General features: G+C 46.5%; 1 protein-coding gene across 1 annotated transcript; it reads left to right on the top strand.

Moving 5' to 3' along the window:
- The first annotated feature begins 4,040 nt into the window (after positions 1 to 4,040).
- On the top strand, positions 4,041 to 24,891 carry LOC134573506 (steroid 21-hydroxylase). Its single transcript, XM_063433279.1, has 10 exons — positions 4,041 to 4,275; positions 6,193 to 6,282; positions 15,588 to 15,742; positions 16,238 to 16,333; positions 16,680 to 16,790; positions 18,034 to 18,120; positions 18,267 to 18,476; positions 21,931 to 22,100; positions 24,232 to 24,335; positions 24,599 to 24,891. The coding sequence occupies exons 1-10, from the start codon at positions 4,041 to 4,043 to the stop codon at positions 24,868 to 24,870; spliced, it is 1,530 nt and encodes a 509-aa protein (XP_063289349.1). The 3' UTR covers positions 24,871 to 24,891.
- The last annotated feature ends 1,707 nt before the right edge of the window (positions 24,892 to 26,598 follow it).

The raw sequence follows: 26,598 nt of genomic DNA, 5'->3' as shown, positions 1-26,598 counted from the left end.
GGAGCTCTATCTATGGGGGAGAGGAGGAGAATGGAGCTCTATATATGGGGGAGAGGAGGAGAATGGAGCTCTATCTAGGGGGAGAGGAGGAGAATGGAGCTCTATCTAGGGGGAGAGGAGGAGAATGGAGCTCCATCTATGGGGGAGAGGAGGAGAATGGAGCTCTATCTATAGGGGAGAGGAGGAGAATGGAGCTCTATCTATAGGGGAGAGGAGGAGAATGGAGCTCTATCTATAGGGGAGAGGAGGAGATGGAGCTCTATGGGGAGGAGGGGAATGGAGCTCTATGGAGGGGGAGAATGGAGCTTTATCAATGAGGAAGAGGAGGGGAATGGAGCTCCATGGGGGAGAGGAGGGGAATGGAGCTCTATCTATGGGGGGAGGAGGGGAATGGAGCACTATTGGGGGAGGAGGGGAATGGAGCTCTAGGGGGGAGGAGGAGAATGGAGCTCTATGGGGAGAGGAGGCGAATAGAGCTCTATGGGGAGAGGAGGAGAATAGAGCTCTATCGATAGGGGAGAATGGAGCTCTATGGGGAGAGGAGAATGGAGCTCTATGGGGGGAGAAGAGGAGAATGGAGCTCTATCTATGAGGAAGAGGATGAGAATGGAGCTCTATCTATGGGGGAGAGGAGGGGATGGAGCTCTATCTATGGGGGAGGAGGGGAATGGAGCTCTATGGAGGGAGAGAATGGAGCTCTATCAATGAAGAGGAGGAGAATGGACCTCTATGGGGGAGAGGAGGGGAATGGAGCTCTATCTATGGAGGGGGAGAATTGAGCTCTATCAATGAGGGAGAGGAGGAGAATGGAGCTCTATCTATGGTGAGAGGAGGAGAATGGAGCTCTATCTATTGGGGAGAGGAGGAGGAGAATGGAGCTCTATCTATGGGGTAGAGGAGGAGGAGGAGAATGGAGCTCTATCTATGGGGGAGAGGAGGAGAATGGAGCTCTATCTATGAGGAAGAGGAGGAGAATGGAGCTCTATCTATGAAGGAGAGGAGGAGAATGGAGCTCTATGGGGGAGAGGAGGAGAATGGAGCTCTATCTATGGGGGAGAGGAGGAGAATGGAGTTCTATCTATGGGGGAGAGGAGGAGAATGGAGCTCTATATATGGGGGAGAGGAGGAGAATGGAGCTCTATCTAGGGGGAGAGGAGGAGAATGGAGCTCTATCTATGGGGGAGAGGAGGAGAATGGAGCTCTATATATGGGGGAGAGGAGGAGAATGGAGCTCTATCTAGGGGGAGAGGAGGAGAATGGAGCTCCATCTATGGGGGAGAGGAGGAGAATGGAGCTCTATCTATAGGGGAGAGGAGGAGATGGAGCTCTATGGGGAGGAGGGGAATGGAGCTCTATGGAGGGGGAGAATGGAGCTTTATCAATGAGGAAGAGGAGGGGAATGGAGCTTCATGGGGGAGAGGAGGGGAATGGAGCTCTATCTATGGGGGTAGGAGGGGAATGGAGCACTATTGGGGGAGGAGGGGAATGGAGCTCTAGGGGGGGAGGAGGAGAATGGAGCTCTATGGGGAGGAGGAGAATGGAGCTCTATGGGGAGAGGAGGAGAATAGAGCTCTATGGGGAGAGGAGGAGAATAGAGCTCTATCGATAGGGGAGAATGGAGCTCTATGGGGAGAGGAGAATGGAGCTCTATCTATGAGGAAGAGGATGAGAATGGAGCTCTATCTATGGGGGAGAGGAGGGGATGGAGCTCTATCTATGGGGGGAGGAGGGGAATGGAGCTCTATGGAGGGAGAGAATGGAGCTCTATCAATGAAGAGGAGGAGAATGGACCTCTATGGGGGAGAGGAGGGGAATGGAGCTCTATCTATGGAGGGGGAGAATTGAGCTCTATCAATGAGGGAGAGGAGGAGAATGGAGCTCTATCTATGGTGAGAGGAGGAGAATGGAGCTCTATCTATTGGGGAGAGGAGGAGGAGAATGGAGCTCTATCTATGGGGTAGAGGAGGAGGAGGAGAATGGAGCTCTATCTATGGGGGAGAGGAGGAGAATGGAGCTTTATCTATGGGGCAAGAGGAGGAGAATGGAGCTCTATGGGGCAAGAGGAGGAGAATGGAGCTCTATCTATGAGGGAGAGAAGGAGAATGGAGCTCTATGGGGGAGACGAGGGGAATGGAGCTCTATGGGGGAGAGGATGAGAATGGAGCTCTATGGGGGAGACGAGGGGAATGGAGCTCTATCTATGTAGGGGGAGAATGGAGCTCTATCAATGAGGGAGAGGAGGAGAATGGAGCTCTATCTATCCTATATACATACATACAACATACATTCTATATACATTTATCACATGCATTTTATATACATACAGCATACACATTATACATGTACAGCATACATTTTAAGTACATTAGGTGATTGTCATATATAAGAGTGTCAAATTAGGGAGGTGGTTGTGTTTAGTAGATAGATCCATATTTTGCAATCCTTACATGTGGCAATCCAGCATGTAGAATGTATGTGCTGCATGTACCATGTATATAGAATGTATGTGCTGCATGTACCGTGTATATAGAATGTATGTGCTGCATGTACCGTGTATATAGAATGTATGTGCTGCATGTACCGTGTATATAGAATGTATGTGCTGCATGTACCGTGTATATAGAATGTATGTGCTGCATGTACCGTGTATATAGAATGTATGTGCTGCATGTACCGTGTATATAGAATGTATGTGCTGCATGTACCGTGTATATAGAATGTATGTGCTGCATGTACCGTGTATATAGAATGTATGTGCTGCATGTACCGTGTATATAGAAGGTATGTGCTGCATGTACCGTGTATATAGAAGGTATGTGCTGCATGTACCGTGTATATAGAATGTAAGTGCTGCATGTACCGTGTATATAGAATGTATGTGCTGCATGTACCGTGTATATAGAATGTATGTGCTGCATGTACCGTGTATATAGAATGTATGTGCTGCATGTACCGTGTATATAGAATGTATGTGCTGCATGTATGTGTATATAGAATGTATGTGCTGCATGTACCGTGTATATAGAATGTATGTGCTGAACCTACCGTGTATATAGAATGTATGTGCTGCATGTATGTGTATATAGAATGTATGTGCTGAACCTACCGTGTATATAGAATGTATGTGCTGCATGTACCGTGTATATAGAATGTATGTGCTGCATGTACCGTGTATATAGAATGTATGTGCTGAACCTACCGTGTATATAGAATGTATGTGCTGCATGTACCGTGTATATAGAATGTATGTGCTGAACCTACCGTGTATATAGAATGTATGTGCTGAACCTACCGTGTATATAGAATGAATGTGCTGAACCTACCGTGTATATAGAATGTATGTGCTGAACCTACCGTGTATATAGAATGTATGTGCTGAACCTACCGTGTATATAGAATGTATGTGCTGAATGCATATAGAATGAATGTGATATACACATGATAAAATGTAGTTTTACCTGTGCACATCCCTACTCTTTACTGAGCTTTGCCAGTGTTGCAGATATTCTCATCAGATATGCTAGCCCTGCATTGCACGGCTTAACTCAGGACAGCTAACGGAACCTCCTGGGGGCGAGGTGGGGACAGGGAGCGCTGCCCTTTTAGATTAGCACTTACATATTAGATATTGAGGTTTTTGTAAATACGAGTATAACCAAAATCTGACGTGAGCAATGACGCAAAGATGGCCGCTGTGGTTAACCCCTTAAGGACCAAACTTCTGGAACAAAAGGGAATCATGACATGTCACACATGTCATGTGTCCTCAAGGGGTTAAACCAAGTAAAATTAAATTTAACAAAGTGTGTTTTCGCAATACCAATACATAGAGCTAATCACTAAAAACAGTTATGCTAATTAAAAACAAACAGCCCATGCTGTACCACATGAGAGATCAATTCATTCTGAAATGTTTCCTATGCACTGGCCCCACCTCGTCTATGTACATTTCTTTGCTCTCCCTCCCTTTTGGTCTTCCCAAGGTTATATACCCATTCCTATATAAATATGCCTGTCCCCTCCTTTTGCCCCATTTCACCATGGCCATTATTCTGCTCATACCTCTGCTTCTCCTCCTGTCCTGTGTCTATTTATTTAGGTCCCAAATCCACAGATCTAGATCTGCCCAGCCTTGCATCCAATACCCCCCACGTCCCCCAGCTTTCCCTTTTGTGGGTAACTTGTTTCATTTGGGGCGTGCTGACCTTCCGGTTCATTTTCTTCAACTATCCCAAAAATATGGCCCCATCTACCGCCTGAGCTTCTGGGAGAAAGGTGAGTGTGTATTTATTCTGATTATTTACAGAGCACCAACATGTTCTACAGCGCTGTACAACGACCATACAAATGTATTAAGAGAATGATGAAAGGTTGCCAGGTTATGAGGAGGACCTATTTACGATCTAGACCTGTCATGTGTAATGGTACTAGAACTGGGATCTGCACTAAATGTAGAAATTCTATTGCTTTGATTGCTATATATAGGCTTATTCACTCAATTGAGAATTGTCGGGTCTTCAAAGTGAATTCAAAGTGAATTTCAAATGTATGGCGAAAGTAGCCGCGTTGGCAGCATAGCTAAGTTAGATAATTCTGCTAGTTCGACTATTTTGGCCTTAAATTTGACATTTCCAACAATTCACACTTTTTGTAAATAATGGACAAGAAAAACAAAACATCTAAAGTAAAAAAAAAAAAAAAAATCATTAAAGTAAATGTATGATATCGTTTACACCATTAGTCAAATATGTGTATAGGTATTAATCCTTCCACGTAATAGGTAATATTAGTAATATTATTAGATAATATACATTTTTTGCATGCTCAAAAAGATGAAGTGGTACATGGAAATTGCGCAATGCACACAGGAAAAACGTACAACAAATATATAATGTATAGAGAGAGCTATACGAGTGGGAGCATCTATTAAAGGAACAGCAGACATTAACTTTAATACAAATACTTCTACTTTGTAGATCAATGTTTTGTAGAAACTAGTGCGTAATATAGCAAGTAGTTACAAACACAACAAATGAAGAACACCGTGTATGGTTTAGAAAATCAATGCCATAGCTGTAAAATCTAAATGTATTTCAAAATAACTGTTTCTTTAAAAGTTGCAGGCTCTCGGAAACCGTCCGTGGCTGTGTAGATTGAGAGCTCTGGAACAGGCAGGCAGTCCGTTTTTTCCTCGAAGTGACATGTGTGTCCTCAAAATCAATGTAGAAAATAAACTAAGGTTCTGCAGAACATTCGCAATTCCGTTTCCATTCCCCATGTTTTGCTGTTTAGTGAATAAGCCCCTTGTGTCTCTTGCTGCGGGGACTGTGGGAGAGGATGAGGGATTTAAGGTCAGTCACGAGGGGGAAAAAAACATTTTTAATGTTTATTTGCTTTATTTTCCTTCTAATAGTCCATGTGCAATGTATGTTCGAAAAGTGAAATTATGTCATGCGTTTGTAAATATTATTATATAAAAAGGAGGATTCTCTAAACGTATTTAGTGTTGAGTAGAATGATCACAGAATTGTGCAGCCGGTGCATTTGATATAATATTGTGAATTCATTGAGAGATTTGGTGCCATAATGAGATTTATACAGTGTTAGGGTTGGACATTAGGTACTGTATTGTGGTACAAGGAGGGACCATAAAGTTTACCCCGTAGGCTAAAGACCCTAATATTTTTGCCACCTAGCAACGCCCCTGCGGTATGCATACGTTAATATGAAAGGTACACAGCATGTGAGGGTGATACAGTGAAAATGTCAAGTTATTGAATAACCAGTCAAAACAGACACGTGTTTTTATTCCACAAACCACAATGTAGCTGGATTTAACACTTAACTTCTAAAATGCTATAAGAAAAATGATTCGTTTTCCCATAATAATAACCGTTATTTTTAGCAGATAATTAGCTAACTCCAACTGAGGTAGTAGGGAGGACAATTTAATCCCGAGTCATGTGACCTTGCACTCACCTACGATTAAGGCCCTCTTTACCTTTTGTATTTGTCGGGTATATTGTACTCCTCTCAGTTGTACAGCGCTGCGGAATATGTTGGCGCTTTATAAATGCCAGTAATAATAATTAGTATTTATTTATCTCCCCCATCTGATTACTGTTCTGTCTCTCTCCCTTTAGAGGTCATTCGTGGTATAATACATTTCTTGTCATATTCCTTTCCTTACAGACTTTGTTGTATTGAACACAACCTCTCTGATTCGTGAAGCACTGGTTAAGAAATGGGCAGACTTTGCTGGGAGACCCCCAAGCTACATTGGTAATAAATACTGTATGTGGTGAGGGGTTGGAGATTTTTTGTTGCACTGACTACTATTTGGTTACTTTTCTGGAGCACAATCGCAGCACTCATTACTGGCATATCTTTCATTGTTTAGGAAAGGAATTCATTATTTTCTGTTTGTATGGATAGGTACTCAATCGTCTTACCTTCAAATATAGCTCTGCCAGTCTGTATCGTGGCCGATGGGTCAGTTTATTGAATAGGAGTTAGCTGGGGCTGGACTCACTGGGTTTAGGGTAGATTTCCCATTGGAACACATTTCTCTGGGTGTTATGGAGCTTAATGCAGGATTGGTTCTTGAATACATTGTTTAACCTTGCCTTGCCCAAAGACCCCTTGTGCATCATGGGGAATGTAGCTCACACAATTCTGGAGATCAGAGATTGAACACTACTGCCCAAGAACAAATGGTATCTGGTGCAGGTAAAAGGTAAGTTCTATCTTAGTCCTATGGGATGTCCTTCTCTCTAGGATGTGGCCATTGGTTAATAATGGTCCAGCTCCGGGAGAAGTGACCAGCATTCCGTGACCAGCTTAATGTCCCCTGATTATCCATCTGGGGAGATAATGTCAGGATAAGAACCTAAACACACAAACCCATTACACAGTAAAGGAAAAGTAACTCAGTACTACTGGACCTTAGAATGGCCGGGTTAAATGTAATACATTATTCCGAGTAATAGCGCAAGTTACGGGCAGGAGAAATCAGAATAACCAGAGACAAACCATAAATGAGAGTACAGAGATCAATGCCAACAATGGCAAAGGTCAATACCAGTGAGTCAGAGAATATAAGGAACACACTATTGGGCAAACAAGAACCATAACAGGGCAACAATGTGTAGGTGTAATGGTACTTACCCGGTCCGGCAGGGGTCCTCCGATCGGGCCACGTGCCGAACAGTCTGATCGGGCGCATGGCCTGTACAGTATTGGGAACATTGCTCACGTCGCAAGTACGTTCTTTTTTTTTTTTTTTTTAAATACTTTATTTTTTGCATCTTGGCAGACAGAGTTATGCTTCAAACAGTGTATGGGCTTGCGCAGAAGCCACGAAACATATTCATCATGAGTACATCATTTCTGGCTGTACAGTTATGCTGAGACAAGTCCTCCAATATCATAATGCTATCATCATCACAGTCCGCCAAGGCATTTTTTCTTATATTTTCCTTCTTTGCGTTGTATAGGTGTAACCATTATAAAACATTAGAAAAAATAAAAACATAACATGACATTACGGAACATATCGTAACTCAATGGGCCGGAGCGACAAGTCCCTCCACTCGGGACCTCACCAGTTGTTGTGTACCTGCGTATTTGTCTGGCACTTCGAGTTTGAGTACAGGTTATGCACTGAAGTGTGTTGTGTGGTTATTCTCTAGTGTTCTGGAGATTATGAGAAGGATCCCCACGTTCTCCCTACCCCTAATTTGTAGGGAAGGAAAGACGCAGAGGGAGAGAAGAAAAAGAAGAGAAGAAAGAGAGAAAAAGCGGAAGGGAGAGGGGGGGGGGGGAGGTCCCATGCACGTCCCAGCTCGGCTTGCAATTAATGTGAAGCTTTTGGTAAACTGTTGATCTAGGGGGGATTGAGAAGAACATAGTCATGCCAAGGCTCCCATAATTTGTCGAATTTAGATGTGGTCCCTCTCAGTCTAGCCGTTAGGCTATCCATTAGGTGTACCTCCTTTATGTTTCCTATTACTCTCTGGATGTTGGGTAATTCCGTTTGTAGCCAAGTGTGCGCCATAGCTCTCCTAGCCGCCAGAGTGATTTTATGTACTAATTTTTGTTCCTCTCTCGTCCAGTTATCTATGGGTCTGTTTAGGAGGTATGTCCATGGGACAAGGTCAGGTGCTTTATGGAAAATTCCAAACAGTACGAGATGTATCTGAGACCAGTATCGTTGAGCTTTGGGGCATTCCCACCACATGTGAAGGTATGTGCCCCTGTGTCCACAACCCCTCCAACACTCATCAGTGGGTGTTTGTCTCATGCGGTGCAGTGTGACTGGGGTGGTGTACCACCTAAACATTGTTTTGTAGGATTGTTCCTGTAATGTTACACAGATGGATACGTTGTGGTTTGCCTCCCAAATGTCCCTCCAATCCTCCCCCTCCAGCACCTCCCCCAGATCCCTTTCCCACGCCTCTGTGTATGTTAGTGGACCCCATTCCTTTGTTTCTGAGCATATGTGTGTGTACATCGTCGTTATTAAGCCTTTTCGCGTGGATTCGTTTAGGCACATTCTCTCAAAAAATGTCATAGGGCCGGTCGCTGCCTGTCTAACGTCTGGCCGCTGGACATAGTCTCTTAGCTGCATATACCGGAAGAAATCAGTGGGGGTGAGGTGTGTTCTCTGTTGGAGCTGGTCAAAGGGTACTAGTATCTTATGTTCGTACATATGGCAGATCCTCTGGATCCCTGCGGTCTCTAAGTTAGCGAATTCCCTAGCTGCTAAGCCTGGCAGGAAAGCCCTATTCCTCAGTATGGGGGTCAAGGGGGATAATTTTGATGTTAGATGATACCTGTGAGCATGTGCGTCCCAGATGGATAGGGAGTTCAGGATAGCTGGGCATGCCGTTCTCATGATAGGTCTATCTTCTCTGCGTACCCACATATGATACTGTGGGAGGTCGGATCCTGTCATGAGTGACTCTAGGTCTACCCATCTTCTCCTCTCTAGAGGTGTATGCCACATGGCAACCTGTGCTAATTGTGCTGCTAAGTAGTATGAGTAAAGGTGTGGCAAGCCCAACCCCCCTCTTTGCTTCTGCCTGTATAATATATTTCTGGAGACCCTGTGTCTGCGGTTCTGCCAAATGAAATCACCTATTGCTTTTTGAAGGTGCGCTAGATCGGATTTGAGCAACTTGACTGGCAACGCTTGAAAGAGGAATAGAATTCTCGGTAAAACATTCATCTTTACCGTATGGATGCGCCCTACCCAAGATATGGGTTTGTCGTGCCATCTTTCCATATCGTGTATGAGTGTCCTGATCAGAGGAGTGTAGTTCAAAAGGTGAAGTCTCTGCGGGTCAGCCGGTAGGCGTATTCCTAAATATTTTAAGTGGTCTCGTACTATCGGAATGTTATGGGTATCTCTTATGGTTGCTATGTCTTCTGCCGTCATGCCGATCGGGAGGGCGCTTGATTTTTCCAGGTTCGCCTTGTAACCGGAAAAGGCACCGAACTGTGTTAGAAGGTCTCTGAGCGCTGCCATGGATTCGTTGGGTTTCGTGAGGGTCAGCATTACGTCATCTGCATAGGCAGAGGCAAGAAATTCCTGCCCCGCCACTTTTATCCCTGTGATCAGAGGGTGTTGTCTCATGGCTTGCATCAGTGGCTCAAGTGACAGTACAAACAGAAGGGGGGAAAGGGGGCAGCCCTGTCTGGTTCCATTCCTTAGCCGAAAAGGTTGAGGCCCGGCTCCTGCAATCTTAACCTGAGCGGAGGCGTGGTCGTACATGGCCTTAACTGATGTCACATATCGTTCTGGGAAGTTCAGATGTTGCAGGAGGTCGAATAGGTACGGCCACTCGACCCTGTCGAAGGCCTTCTCGGCATCTAATGATACCAGGAGTGTTGGTGTGTCGGAGGTCTTTTGGCGCCAGATGAGGTCTATGTTCCTCCGGGTGTTCTCAAAGAGTTGCCTGTCAGGCACGAATCCCACCTGGTCCGGGTGGATCAAAGTATTCAGTGCGGGGTTCAGTCGTTCTGCAAGTATCTTCGCTAGTATCTTGACATCGTGATTAATCAGCGATATAGGTCTATAATTATCAGGGAGTAGTGGGTCCCTGCCAGGTTTCTGCAGGAGTATTATGTTAGCTAGGGACATACTGCTTTCTGTGCTACCTCCCTCCATAAGGTCATTAAAGAGTCGTGCCAGTCGCGGGGAAAGTTCCTCCCGAAAGGCCTTATAGTACGCCCCATCAAAGCCGTCCGGTCCCGGTGCCCTGTTGCCCTTCAGGCCTGCTATAGCCCTGTCCACTTCCTCCCTCGTTATTGCCTCATCAAGAAGTTGTGCCGTTGCTGTCGGAAGTTTCGGTAGCTCTAGGTCCCGTAAGAATTTCTGCATTTGTGCGGTGGCCTCCTCTTGGGATGCTTGTGTCCTAGGCGAGTGATTGTAGAGTTGCGTATAATAGTCTGTGAAGACTTGCGCAACCTCTGCGGGGGTCCTTTTCACCGTTCCGTCTCCGTGTTTGATTGTAGTGATCGGGGCGCTATTTCGACGCGGACGAAGGGTTCGGGCCAATAGTGTATCCATCTTGTTCGAATGTTCATAGTATGTTCTCTTCGTCCAATTTAGTGCCTTGATGGAGTCATCCATCAGTAAAGTGGTGATGGATCGTCTGATCTCTTGTACTTGCTCCGTGAGATGGGGGTTGGGGGCGTTTTTGTGTTTTTGCTCCACCTTTCTCAATTCCTCCAGAAGCCGTGTAACCTCTTTGGTCTTTTGTGCCTTCTTCCTTGTTGCCAGTTTAATGCAGGTGCCCCTGATCACTGCCTTGTGGGCTGCCCATATGGTTTGCGGAGTTATGTCCTCTGTGTCGTTCTCAGCGAAGTAATTTTGCAAATCAGCACGTATTTCCGCTTTGGTTCCCTCATCTCTCAATAGGTGGGCACTCATCCTCCAATTCCATGGTCCCGCCGTGCATAGGTGGTCTAGCATCAAAGTAACGTCGGCGTGATCTGACCACGTAATGGATCCGATCGTCGTCTCCTTTACTTTTGCCATGCTCGCGTTGTTCACCAGGAAGTAATCGATCCTCGAATAGGTGCCGTGTGGAGCAGAATAAAAAGTATAATCTACTTCTCCGGGGTGTTGGGCTCGCCACACGTCAATCAAACCAGTGCCCTGAACAAAGCTGTGAAGTAGCCTATCCTGTCCCCCCCTGCCCTGTGACCTCTGCATCCCTGCCTTGGCGCTTCTGTCAACCGCTGGGCACGGTACGGCGTTAAAGTCGCCCCCCATGATAATCAGACCGTGGGGAAGGGTCTTTATTTTTTCCGTCATTGTCTCCCAGAATGCTGGGTTCGGTGTGTTAGGGGCATAGATGTTGACGACATGCAGCAGGTGTGAATATAGTGTCCCCGAGAGGATAATGTACCTTCCGTCAGGGTCTAGTTCCATGGATCGAATATGAAACGGGCATCTGTTGTGCACTAGGATAGCCACCCCGTTAATTTTCCGGTGTGATCTGGCTTCATAAGACGTGTTATATGTACGGTCTCTAATTTGAAGTGTCGTGTTCTTAGAGAGGTGAGTTTCCTGTATGAGCGCCACATCTGGGTTAAGTCGTTTTATCTCCCTAAGCATTAGACGCCTCTTTCTTGGGGCGTTCAAACCCTTGGCATTTATGGAGAGCAGTTTCAGGGCCATACCCAACTTAGTTTTGTTCGCTCATCACCACCTAACTCCCCATTGCTGCCGTGTCTGCTAAGTATTGATTCGTTAGAGTGCTCTACCGTCGCTGGGCCCGTCCCATAGGATAGGGGGGGGGGGTAAGGAGGGGGAAAGAGAGAGAAAGAAAAAAGAGAAGAGTCTAAAGAGATAGAAAGGAGATGACTGGACTTACCAAGCGCCAGTCCTGTGTGGGGTGTCGTCCCCGTGTCCATATCCCGCACTACAGCGGATTCTGTATGGGGTACGGGTGTCAGTGCCGTGGTGGGTCCGCACCGCGTAAGACGCTATATGTCGTGCTGATGTATGTTCCATTAAGAATGTGTGTGTATACGTCCCAGGGTAGGACATCATTATTATGTGGCTTTGTGAAGCTAGAGATGGTCATGGGAGGTAGCAGGTATATCCAGAAGAGGCCCTCCCTCTTTAGGAAAAAAGAACCACCACTAAGGAGGGGGTAGGAGCGCGACTTCCACTGTGGGGCTAGGGGGGGGGTGGCAGGAAGAGGCCGTGCTTGTATGGGAGAAGCAAACGTTGCAATTAACGGTTTACATGTGGGGCGTGGGACCTGCACATTAGAGAATACCAATACATAGTCACCATTAAGGTATATTACATACATTATTATCCATAGGTCGTTACACCTGGTTAGTGGGCAATATATACCCGTACCTTTTAGGCGATACAAGTCTCCAGGGCCGGGTCACCCGTCTACCATTTTTGTTATGCCGTGAGTGCTACATGCGTGTTCGCTAGCGATAGGGGTGGGCACATGCGGGGGAAAAAACAAGACATCATCCATGGCAATTCACAATTAGAGCGCATTACCTTCACTATAGATGTTATCGGTACGTAATTCACATTTGAGGTGTGTTACATACATTTCTACCCATGGCTCTGACCCCACTGGTACATAAGCAATAAACAGTTACCGCTCCTATCGTGATGGGGCAGCATTGCGCATGTTTAGCTGTGATATGGGTAAGCGCAATTGCGTGAAGATGGGCATCCCTCATACAGATACACAGTTAGGGTACAGTGCATCCATTACTTCCCCCGGATCCGCCCCCTCTGACTAGTACGCCTGGGTATGAGGTCTATCTGATGCCGGGGCGTTCAACAACAGCCCCCGGGTGTAGGGCCACCGATTGTAAGCCCGTAGACACTCAGGGTATACATATGCGTGGGAAAAAGGCATGCATCTCAAGAACATATAAACATACCTATGACCATTGGGGCATATCATCCCCATTTCTTCCCGTGAACCCATCCCCTCCGGTTAAGTAGCGTTTGTCCCCCGGACCCATAGGCTATAGGCCTAATTGAGACAAGAAAATTGCCTCTGATCTCTCGCCGCACCCCCCTGTTTAATCCCTGGAGGTCAGGCAGCAGTTTTACACCTTTAGCCCTCATCCCCTCTCTAGACTGATCACCCAGACGCTCCCGGGGTTGTCTGGACTGTCCTGTGCCCGTCGAATAGGTGTTTAGCAGTGGCGTTATGATAAGGTTGGACGGGCAAGAACTTACTCCGTTAGGCACAAGTGCATTGGATGTAATGGGGGATCCGGCGAGAGAGTCACTATACCCCTGGGGGATGACCGAGCCCGGCCATAATAACTCTACAGTAATGAGCCCTCAGGGAGGGCCCACGGGGCCATCTGGTATGAGCTATGTCTGCGCTTGGTGCGGTGCCATAACTCCCTGGGCCTCCTCACATGCTAACGTATAAGGCCTACAAACAGGGATTATAACACATATACAGTTTACTTTGTCCAATTAGGTTTTGCTGTGGGATAACGATCCCCCCCTTATTGCTTTATTTTAATTTTTTTGGTTTTTTTTTTTTTTTTTTTTTTTGCGTTTGCCTCTCCCCCCGTTATTCCCCATTTGAGCCGTTTAACCCCCCTCCCAAAGGGGACCACATGGTGTGCTCATAGCTCGATGTCCAAGCCCCTTTCGGCTGTACAGCCAAGTCCCCAGTCCTGATACCGGAGCGGGTCTCCCAATCCCCTCCCAACTCCAGAGTCACCGGACTCCCCCCGTGTCCCCCAGTGCAAGTGTGGGTAAATCGCTGTCCCTTGAAGGAGGTTTTACCCCTGTACCTTACTCTCCGACCAACTGCCATTCTCCTGGCAGGGGCTGCAGGTCCCCGGAGCCGGACATCGTGCTTGGGATTCTCTCAGGTGTTGATAGGCCCAGGGCCACGAAGAACGGACGAGGGTTCACTCCTGGCTGGAGAACGTGCGTTCTGCCCTCCTTGAATGCTAGGAGCTTGAAGGGGTGACCCCAAGCATAGCGGATACTTGCATCCCGCAGGGACTCTGTAATGGGCCTCCACTCCCTCCTCCTCTGTAGAGTAGCTGGTGCCAGGTCTTGGAAGATGGATAAGTCAGCTCCCTGGAAGGTGATCCGGGCCTCCCTGCTTTTCTTGAGGAGGGCGTCCGTGGTTTGGAAATGTAGGAACCTGATTACAATGTCCCTTGGGTAGTTGGCATCAGACCTCCTTGCCCGCAGAGCTCTGTGTGCTCTTTCAATGTGCCATAGATGTTCTGGGAGATCTGGCAGCAGTGGCTTCAATATGGTGGTCACTATGTCTGCTACAGGCCCCTCTCCCGCGTTCTCTGGGAGGCCTCTGAGGCGTACGTTATTGCGGCGCGATCTATTCGCCATATCTTCGATGGCTAGGTCGGCAGCCGCCATTCTGGCCGTCAGTAGGTTAACCTGTGTGATGGCTAAGTTGTGCGCCGTCGTCGTGGCCTCCAGCCTCGCTTCAAGCCTTGTGGTTCGGTCACCTATGGCCTGGATTTCGCTGCGGAGAAGCTTGGTGGAGCGGTCAATCTCCCCAGCCAGGTAAGACTTTACCTCTGCCAGGGTGGACAAGATTTGGGCTGTGTCAGCCGTGTTCTGCGATCCCGCAGCTCCATTTCTATTAACAGGCCTCTCTCCTCCATCTTCCCCACCGCCGCCATCTTGCGAGCCTGGGGTCATTGCACGTGGAGCCGTGAAGAACTCCGCCACGGAGGTGCCTGCTTCATGGCCCTTTTTAGGGTTCTTCTTGGGGGGCCGTTTATCCATCCCTGGGGGCAATTATACTTCGAGGTAGCAGTTTTTTAAGCGATTGTTAGCTGTTTCGCGGCGCGGTCGGAGCGGAGCTCTAAGCAAACGCGTCCAGCTCGCTCCGTGTCCAAGCCACGCCCCCGCAAGTACGTTCTTAAAGAGGAAAAGGAAGCCTAACCTTGCGGTCGGCTCCCATTGGCCCACGTCATTCCGGCGCCCCCATTTACACATGTTTTGGGGCGCAGGTATGACGTAGACCAATCAAATTAACAATAAACGTATTTAAACTTACCTGACCCTAGATTCTGTGCCCTATTGTGGTTTCTGTTCCCAGTACCCTGTAGTGCGTTCCTTGTGATATAGTATTGTATTCTGGTATTGACCGTGGGTTTCTCTTTAACCCTTGCCAGTCTTGTTTGCCCTTCTGAATATTACCATGTATTACCGTGTACCTGACTCTGGATAGTTCTTGTTTTTGCTGTCTCTCCGTTACCTTGACCTCGGCTTCTATTTTGACTACGCTTTACTCAGTCTAATGTTAAGTCTGGCCACTCTAAGGCCCAGTAAGACGTTTATATTTCCTTAGTCCGTTCCTTGCTATCCTAAACTATGCCTATCCTAAACTGTCCCATGACAGTGGGACAGGTAAGTTTAAATAGTAAGGGCATGTCTCCTATTGGCTAGCGGCACCTTTGTGCTCCAAGAGACGGGCGGCAGAAAGCTGTATTTGTGTGACCCATGACATCATAGGAGGGTGCCTGATTCGGGTACTGTACTGTTTGTTTGTGTCACCATATCTGTATAATTTACCTTCACACAGGTGACCTCATATCTCTGGGTGGAAAGGACTTGTCTTTGGGAGATTATACCCCAATCTGGAAGGTGCAGAGACGCCTCACACACTCCTCTTTGCAAAACCGCGTGCGTCAAGACCTGGAGACTCTGCTGCATGGCGAGGCCAGGGAGATGTGCCAAGTGAATATATACAGGGTGGTTGGATGTCCGTGTGATGGTGAAGAATGCGCTGGAGCTGAATCATGTCAAAAACGGCTCATTTAATAGGATTTGAATATCAAACAGATTGTTGGTTCTCTGTAAAGACTCTGCTTTGTCTGGAGAGTATTGTGTTTATTGTGCAAAACATTAGTTTAAATGTAGACAGATTCTCTGTACAGTGCAATATGCGTGAGAACAACGTGCATGCAATAGTGAATTCATATTATTAGTACTGTATTAATGTTTGTTGTTGCTGTTAGTTCATATCATGTTTACAAGAGAGGTGAGTCTTCACTATTTCTCAGGCAGATATTTTGGTGACACTGGAAATAGCGAGTTTGTTCCTGTGTGAATGAAGAATAAAATAAAGTTGTGAATGAGTGACATTTGGGAGAGCTTGGTTGTGATATCTGATCAGATTAATATATTTGGACGATGGCGAAATCATAAAAGCCCTGTGTTCCCTCCTTCCAGGATTACATGAACACAAAGGGGGCCCCATTCAATGTGTCTGAAGACTTCTCTAAGCGCACGTGCAGGATCATAGCCACGCTGACATTCGGCACCAAGGTGAACAAGCGGCTCTACCCTCCTACTTTGCTAACATTCCACATACCAATGATGGGCAACCTTGGCACCTGATATGTTTATGAACTTAATTTTCCATGATGAATGTTGACTGGTTAATTTAGTTTACAAATAACTGTGGAGCCACCAACGTCAGCCACCGCTGCCCCATACCTTCCTTCTTTAACTGGTCTCCTCTTCGGGTATTTACTTACACAGCTACCTGTCTCTCACTATCACCTCTCAAAAACCATCACCCACCACCTTATGTCCTCTCCTCTCTCCTCCTTATTACATTTTCTTGGTGGTAAAATTAACCTGACATTATTTTCCATTGTTTTTATTTTAGTACGAGCTGTCAGACCCCACATTCCAGGAAATCCACAAGTGCATTGTTGATATAGTAAATTTATGGGAGTCTCCTCGTGTCACTATCTTGGACTTCATACCCATTCTCAGGGTGAGACATTGTATCCTTAATGAAAAGATAATGCCATAGTTCATTCCTCAGCACACAAGATGACATGGATGGAGGACGGATGTGTCTCGGTGAGTGACACAGTGACACAGACAAGCATATCCCCCAACAATGGCGAAGGATAAATGGGGACGCCAGTGAGAACATGCCATGCTTTCTGCCAATCAAACAGGCCAGCCCGCCAAGGGCAGACCATGCAGAGATTGCTGTTTTAGGGCTCTCTGTACAGCCGTAGTGCCGTGAGCATAGCGCAAACGTGTCTAAGAAAATGCTTTCTCTTACACTTTTTGAAAGTAGTTTCCTGGTGTCCCCAAAAATGGGAACAAAGTCAGGATAGTGGGACATAACCTTGAAGTTTGGACCTCTCACCTAAATTGGGTCTGTTAGGAGGTCTACAGAAGGATCCATGGGTCTGTCTTCTCCTGCAGGTTGACAGAGTGACACAAACAGACAAAGCTACGAGTCTGTCCTCCTCCTGCAGGGTGACACAAATAGAGGGAGCCCTGACTCTCCTCCTCCAGCAGGGTGACACAAACAGAGGGAGCCCTGACTCTCCTCCTCCAGCAGGGTGACACAAACAGAGGGTGCCATGAGTCTCTTCCTCCTGCAGGGTGACACAAATAAAGGGAGCCCTGACTCTCCTCCTCATGCAGGGTGACACAAACAGAGGGAGCCCTGACTCCTCCCCTGCGGGGTGACACAAACAGAGGGAGCCCTGACTCCTCCCCTGCGGGGTGACACAAACAGAGGGAGCCCTGACTCCTCCCCTGCAGGGTGACACAAACAGAGGGAGCCCTGACTCCTCCCCTGCAGGGTGACACAAACAGAGGGAGCCCTGACTCCTCCCCTGCAGGGTGACACAAACAGAGGGAGCCCTGACTCCTCCCCTGCAGGGTGACACAAACAGAGGGAGCCATGACTCCTCCCCTGCAGGGTGACACAAACAGAGGGAGCCATGACTCCTCCCCTGCAGGGTGACACAAACAGAGGGAGCCCTGACTCCTCCCCTGCAGGGTGACACAAATAGAGGGAGCCATGACTCCTCCCCTGCAGGGTGACACAAACAGAGGGAGCCATGACTCCTCCCCTGCAGGGTGACACAAATAGAGGGAGCTATGAGTCTCCTCCCCCTGCAGGGTGACACAGATCAAACGCAGTTATTTAACTCTATTTCGGTGACATTAAATCTTTATACCTCCATTGATTTGATCATTATCCTTCCTAGAAATTGCCAAACAGAACCTTAAATCTTCTCCTGGAGGCGACAGAAAGAAGAAATTGCTTTGTGAAGACGCAGCTGGCAAAGCATAAGGTTTGTGAATGGAAATGTTAATGGACCCGAGGTTAGCTGGAGCGTTAGCTCAGTGGTTACAAAATACTTATCATATTATTATGAGCACCGTCCCATCTGACTGGATTGAATCATTGAAATAATCTCAGATCTCCGATTCCTTCCAGTCCCATCCTGCAGCCAGCGAATCTGAGAGAGATATCCTGGATGCCATGATTCACTTCCTGAAAGAAAAAAGCCAGACTGACAGCGATGGGGTGACAGAGCTTTCTGAGGACCACCTGCATATGTCAGTAGTCGATCTGTTTATAGGAGGCACGGGGACCACGGCCTCCTTACTAACATGGACAGTAGCCTACCTCCTTCATAATCCTGAGGTATGACCATTTGGCCAGAATGTTTTCTTCTAAATCCTGAGCTCACTCCATATCCCCACACTCACCTGAGCAGGACGCTACCTGAGCAGGACGCTCACTGCAGCCCTCACACCTCCTATAACCCACACTACCTGAGCAGCACGCTCACTGCAGCCCTCACACCTCCTATAACCCACACTACCTGAGCAGCACGCTCACTGCAGCCCTCACACCTCCTATAACCCACACTACCTGAGCAGCACGCTCACTGCAGCTCCCCACAACTCCTATAATCCACAGTACCTGAGTAACACGCTCACTGCAGCTCCCTACACCTCCTATAACACACACTACCTGAGCAACACTCATTGCAGCTCCCCACACCTCCTATAACACACACTACCTGAGCAGTATTTTCATTCTAGCTCCCCACACCTCATATAACACACACTACCTGAGCAGTACGCTCACTGCAGCTCCCCACACCTCCTATAAAACACACTACCAGAGCAGCACACTCACTGCAGCTGCCCACACCTCCTATAACACACACTACTTGAGCAGGACGCTCACTGCAGCTCCCCACAACTCCTATAATCCACAGTACCTGAGCAGCACACTCACTGCAGCTCCCCACACCTCCTATAACACACACTACCTGAGCAGCACACTCACTGCAGCTGCCCACACCTCCTATAACACACACTACCTGAGCAGTATTTTCATTCTAGTTCCCCACACCTCCTATAACACACACTACCTGAGCAACACTCATTGCAGCTCCCCACACCTCCTATAATACACACTACCTGAGCAGCACACTTACTGCAGGTCCCCACACCTCCTATAACACACACTACCTGAGCAGCACGCTCACTGCAGCTCCCCACACCTCTTATAACACACACTACCTGACCAGCACGCTCACTGCAGCTCCCCACACCTCCTATAACCCACACTACCTGAGCAGTACGCTCACTGCAGCTCCCCACACCTCCTATAACCCACACTACCTGAGCAGCATGCTCACTGCAGATCTCCACACATCCTATAACACACACTACCTGAGCAGCACACTCACTGCAGCTCCCTACACCTCCTATAACCCACACTACCTGCACATCACTCACTGCAGCTCCCCACACCTCCTATAACCCACACTACCTGAGCAGCACGCTCACTGCAGCTCCCCACACCTCCTATAACCCACACTACCTGCACAGCACTCACTGCAGCTCTCCACACCTCCTATAACCCAGACTACCTGAGCAGCACGCTCACTGCAGCTCCCCACACCTCCTATAACCCACACTACCTGAGCAGCATGCTCACTGCAGCTCCCCACAACTCCTATAACCCACACTACCTGAGCTGTACGCTCACTGCAGCTCCCCACACCTCCTATAATCCACAGTACCTGAGCAGTACGCTCACTGCAGCTCCCCACACCTCCTATAACACACACTACCTGAGCAGCACACTCACTGCACCCCTCACACCTCCTATAACCCACAGTACCTGAGCAGTACGCTTACTGCAGCTCCCCACACCTCCTATAACACACACTACCTGAGCAGCACGCTCACTGCAGCTCCCCACACTCACTATAACACACACTACCAGAGCAGTACGCTCACTGCAGTTCCCCACACCTCCTTTAACACACACTACCTGAGCAGCACGCTCACTGCAGCTCCCCACACCTCCTATAACACACACTACCTGAGCAGCACGCTCACTGCAGCTCCCCACACCTCCTATAACCCACACTACCTGAGCAGCACGCTCATTCTAGCTCCCCACACCTCCTATAACCCACACTACCTGAGCAGCACGCTCATTCTAGCTCCCCACACCTCCTATAACCCACACTACCTGAGCAGCATGCTCACTGCAGCTCCCCACACCTCCTATAACACACACTCCATAAAACCGACGCTCACTCAAGTTTCCACTCAAGCATAGCTCCTAATTCTTCAAGGGACACCGGTGGGCAGGGACGTTTTAGCCGCGAGGCAAACAAGGCATTTGCCTTGGGCAGCATTTTCCAGGGGGCAGCAAAAAACGTCGCCCCCAAATGCCCAGGGCAAATGCCTTGTTAGCCTTACGGCTAACAGACATGCTGGGCGGGCTGGAGGCGCTGGTGGGCGGCTGGCGAGGGAGCACTTCATTATGAGCTGTCTGCTCAGCTCCCTCGCACGCCGCAGAGTGAGGCTGGGAGCCGGAATATGACGTCATATTCCGGCTCCGCCTCCCAGCCTCACTCTGCGGCGCACGAGGGAGCTGAGCAGACAGCTCAGGGGGAGCTCTCCCTCTCCAGCCACCCGCCTGCCAGTGCCGCCTGCCCAGCAGCCACTGGACCACCAGGGAGTAAGTGTCTTCCCCCCCCCCCAGCATTCCCAAAGGTAAGGAGGCTGGGGGGAGGTTAAATAAAAAAAAAAATGTGTGTGTGTGTCTGACTGTGTGTGTGTGTGTCTCTGACTGTGTGTGTCTGTTAGTGAGTGTGTGTGTGTGTCTGACTGTGTGTGTCTCTGACTGTGTGTGTGTTTGCCTGTTAGTGTGAGTGTGTGTGTCTGTTAGTGTGTGTGTGTGTCTCTGACTGTGTGTGTGTTTGCCTGTTAGTGTGAGTGTGTGTGTGTGTGTGTGTGTCTGACTGTGTGTGTCTCTGACTCTGTGTGTGTCTGTTAGTGTGTGTGTCTGACTGTGTGTGTGTTTTCCTGTTAGTGTGAGTGTGTGTGTCTGTTAGTGAGTGTGTGTCTGCTAGTGAGTGAGTGTGTGTCTGTAAGTGTGAGTGTGTTTGCCTGTGAGTGTGTGTGTCTGTTAGTGAGTGCGTGTTTTTGTTAGCTAGTGTATGCGTATCTGTCAGTGAATGTGTGTGCATGTATTTAGAAGGCGGGGAGGAAGGGTTGGGTGAGGGTGGCGCGGGGGGCGCCTGAGTTTTGTCCTGCCTAGGGCAGCACAAAACCAGGATACACCACTGCCGGTGGGCGACGGGAAAAGGGGCTGGCCAGGGACACTAATACATTTTGGGAACAGATCTCTGGTGTTCCCAAAATATAGAACACCAGGAACAAATCTGAGATAGTGGGACAGCATTCTGGACTTTCTGACAAAATCAAAACTATTGGGAGGCCTCTTCAAGTTTTACAATAACACGTCCTGAGCTCAAGTTTTACAATAACACGTCCTATTCCGGATTTTTACACTCTCCCTGCCCTTTATTCCATTATCACACTTTATTTGCTTAAAAAAACTATAAAAAATATACATATACATATAAAAACTATAACAACATTTCTGTGGTAGAATCTTCTTGAAATCCTCAAACCTGCCACCAATATGACGTTCCTCAAACATCTTCCCCTACCAGTTTGTATTAAAGAAGAACCTACACATTTTTTTACTCTTTTTTTCTCACTATTATAAAACAAAGGAAATGACAAAATACTGTGTTCTTCCTACCTTTACCTCTCAGACACAAGAGAAGATTTATGAAGAGATAATAGGTGCGGTGGGGCCTGATAATTACCCCATGTATTCAGACCGTAATTCTTTGCCGTATCTTAATGCCACCATTTCTGAGATGCTCAGACTGCGCCCTGTTGTACCTCTTGCTGTTCCACACTGTGCCACTAGAGACACCAGGTAAGGCGCAGTATTACAGAGTGTGCCAATAGTGGGCAATGTCTCCAAATTGGCATAATGCTCTGTTATCTGTGTTAATATTGTTATATATTGCTGTAATAATGTTAGTATTTCTTTATCAATCTGCTGCAATGCACATTATGGCCCCTTGGTGTCCTGGCTATTCCTAAAATGTGCATTGAACATCAGTATAGAACTAAATCTCAGTGATGGCAAATCTGTGGTCCTGCAGCCTTTGGGGCTATGTATTTTACAAAACGTAGTCAGCTATGCGGCAGAATAAGCTTCATGGAAGACCCAGTCTAGAACAGATGCAGTGCCATCATTAGTATTTGCCAACATTTGTAGACACTTTGCCGAGGGACTTCCTGCAATACCAACTGAGACCACTAGATGTCATTAGACCTCATCTAGTCCTGTGACACACAGTATAGACCTGTATACCTGTGCACATTTAGGGTTATATTGACTGGTACTTGTTTCATCAACACTTTTTCTTCTAACCATCAACCTATTAGAATTATTTATAGAATTATAACATATTGCGCAGTTCTGTACAATGGGTTAAACACCACTAAACGTATAGATAAAACAACAAATGTAGGTAAATGTGAATAAAGCGTAATCGATGGACTTTCAATGTATCGGTGCTGGGGTAAAGTTACACAAAAACAAAGAACAGCACAGAGAGTCAGGAGGATGGAATGCAGAGATACAGTACATGTTAGAACAAGGGAGATAGATGGGGGGTTACAGGAACTAAGATGGGGGGGTTACAGGAACTAAGATGGGGGGTTACAGGAACTAAGATGGGGGGGTTACAGGAACTAAGATGGGGGGGTTACAGGAACTAAGATGGGGGGGTTACAGGAACTAAGATGGGGGGGTTACAGGAACTAAGATGGGGGGGTTACAGGAACTAAGATGGGGGGTTACAGGAACTAAGATGGGGGGGTTACAGGAACTAAGATGGGGGGGTTACAGGAACTAAGATGGGGGGTTACAGGAACTAAGATGGGGGGGGTTACAGGAACTAAGATGGGGATAGAAAAATCATGAACGAGGCCTTATATTGTATCTTATGTTAGAAAGGATTAAAAATAGATAACCTCTATCTACCTCGATCTACCTCTAATAAATTGATCAGAAGAGTAAGAATATATTGATAAGGATGTCTTTTAACTCCCGGATGTGTATTGCAATAATTATCATTCATTAACCAAAAGCAACAAATTCAACAGCTTGATGGGAAAAAAAGTGTGTTCTTCACACATTGTACATGAATCAAAAACCGTTACTGTTAGTGTGTGACATCATTGATGTTGTGCAGGTTAACATCAGGATTTTGTTTTTCAATCTATTCCTGTTAATATCTCCATCTCTCAGCTTTCACCTAGTGGTTAATCAGCTGGTCACAGCTCAAGGCCCCTCCCACAGTGGGTAATCTCTTGATCTCAATATATATGCCCCTCCCACACTAGATAATCTATTGGTCACTTTCTCACTTTTTCTATGCCCCTCGGACAGTGGATAATATTAAGGCCTCAGTCTCTATGTTCCTCCCACAGTGTGTAATCTCTTGTTTGCTGTTTCTATGCTCCTCCCACAGTGTGTAATCTCTTGATTGCTGTTTCTATGCTCCTCCCACAGTGTGTAATCTCTTGGTTGCTGTATAATCTCTTGGTTGCTGTTTCTATGCTCCTCCCACAGTGTGTAATCTCTTGTTTGCTGTTTCTATGCTCCTCCCACAGTGTGTAATCTCTTGTTTGCTGTTTCTATGCTCCTCCCACAGTGTGTAATCTCTTGATTGCTGTTTCTATGCTCCTCCCACAGTGTGTAATCTTTTGGTTGCTATCTCTATGCTCCTCCCACAGTGTGTAATCTTTTGGTTGCTATTTCTATGCTCCTCCCACAGTGTGTAATCTCTTGGTTGCTGTCTCTATGCTCCTCCCACAGTGTGTAATCTCATGGTTGCTATCTCTATGCTCCTCCCACAGTGTGTAATCTTTTGGTTGCTATCTCTATGCTCCTCCCACAGTGTATAATCCACGATCACTGTCACCCTCAATAAACACTGTAGTACCTATAGTAACTGTGTTTTTGCATCTAATAGCATTCATTTCCCACCTAGTGTTGCTGGATATTGCATTCCTAAAGGAACAATTGTAATTCCAAATATTTTTGCTGCTCACCATGATACAACCGTCTGGGACAATCCAACACAGTTTTCCCCTGGTAAGTGTTTCTAATGATGATGAAGTATGGGGAGTTTACGTCTCACAAACTAGGCCTCAGATAAACAGTTCAGCCGTGTAACCACGTGTTCGCATTATAAAGTTAATTACTTCTGCCTCATTAGAGATTTGCCTTGTCTTTTTGTATATAATTTACGTGTGTGGCTTTTTACGTTATTTGTTTACATGACATATTCCTGTCTGCTTGCTCAGTAAGAATGTGTATATGTTTCTCTATTTCTAATTAGTTTCTCTCACTCCTAGAGCGCTTCCTGCCTGCCGCTCAATGTTGCCCATCCACCCGTTCTCTCGTTCCATTTAGTGCCGGGGCCAGACTCTGCATTGGGGAGACATTGGCTCGCATGGAAGCTTTCATCTTTCTCTCCCATCTCCTGAAAGACTTTCGTCTCTCTCCCATCTCACCCTCGCTACTTCCTGACCTCAGAGGGGTCTTTGGCATCAACCTAAAGTGCCACCCCTTTCTAGTCCACATCCTGCCCCGGAACAACCCTCCAGTGCCTCCATGTACTCACTGAGCGTCCAAATCACTTAGACATATATGTCTGTGTTTTTGTTGTTTTTTTATTTTTATTTTGTTTATTCTCCTATTTGTATACTTCATATACATTGTCAGCATCATTGCATTTTTGTTCAATTGCATTTTATGAAACAAGTTTTTTTTAATATGAATAATATTTTTATTTCTATATCTAATTATATATATATATATAAATACCTCTCTATATGTAACCGACTCTCATTATTTATTTATACACTATATCTATTTCTGTAATCAGCATTATTTTTCTCTTCTTTTCCCTTGGGTAACATTTTGTAAGGTCTGTGACACCTAGGTGCAGACTGACAGTTCCCTAACAGACCACAGGGAGGTCCAGGGATGACACAGAGACCAGTGTTTGTAGGTAAACTAATACATTTTGGAAACAAATGCAAAATATACAGAATTTGGGATCAGTTGTTACTTCTTTAGGGAATCAATAAATACGGAAGTATCAGTCATATTTTTGGAGTCCTGAACTGTGCACGTTTTCACATAACAGCTGCAGAATCTTTCTGGATTCCTGTGAGTATAGATTGTGTTTATGTCAGAGTATGAAACGCCATTTGGCAAAACATAAGTAACCGATATTATTGGAAAGTAATTCAGACATAGCCGGTTTGGGTGTATTTCTTAGGATCCGAAGCACAAACAGCAATTTAACCAACACATACAAAGTAAATGTCTGTTATAGGAACTGTATCTCAACAGCCGATATCTTCTTACAGGAACTGTATCTCAACAGCCGATATCTTCTTATAGGAACTGTATCTCAACAGCCAATATCTTCTTATAGGAACTGTATCTCAACAGCCAATATCTTCTTATAGGAACTGTATCTCAACAGCCAATATCTTCTTATAGGAACTGTATCTCAACAGCCGGTATCTTCTTATAGGAACTGTATCTCAACAGCCGATATCTTCTTATAGGAACTGTATCTCAACAGCCGATATCTTCTTATAGGAACTGTATCTCAACAGCCGATATCTTCTTATAGGAACTGTATCTCAACAGCCGATATCTTCTTATAGGAACTGTATCTCAACAGCCGATATCTTCTTATAGGAACTGTATCTCAACAGTCGGTATCTTCTTATAGGAACTGTATCTCAACAGCCGATATCTTCTTATTGGAACTGTATCTCAACAGCCGATATCTTCTTATAGGAACTGTATCTCAACAGCCGATATCTTCTTATAGGAACTGTATCTCAACAGCCGATATCTTCTTATAGGAACTGTATCTCAACAGCCGGTATCTTCTTATAGGAACTGTATCTCAACAGCCGGTATCTTCTTATAGGAACTGTATCTCAACAGCCGATATCTTCTTATAGGAACTGTATCTCAACAGCCGATATCTTCTTATAGGAACTGTATCTCAACGGCCGATATCTTCTTATAGGAACTGTATCTCAACAGTCGGTATCTTCTTATAGGAACTGTATCTCAACAGCCGGTATCTTCTTATAGGAACTGTATCTCAACAGCCGGTATCTTCTTATAGGAACTGTATCTCAACACCCGATATCTTCTTATAGGAACTGTATCTCAACAGCCGATATCTTCTTATAGGAACTGTATCTCAACAGCCGATATCTTCTTATAGGAACTGTATCTCAACAGCCAATATCTTCTTATAGGAACTGTATCTCAACAGCCAATATCTTCTTATAGGAACTGTATCACAACAGCAGGTATC

This window comes from Pelobates fuscus, chromosome 9, assembly GCF_036172605.1.
Source record: "Pelobates fuscus isolate aPelFus1 chromosome 9, aPelFus1.pri, whole genome shotgun sequence".
Lineage (NCBI taxonomy): Eukaryota > Metazoa > Chordata > Amphibia > Anura > Pelobatidae > Pelobates > Pelobates fuscus.
This window is presented reverse-complemented; position numbering and strand designations above follow the sequence as displayed.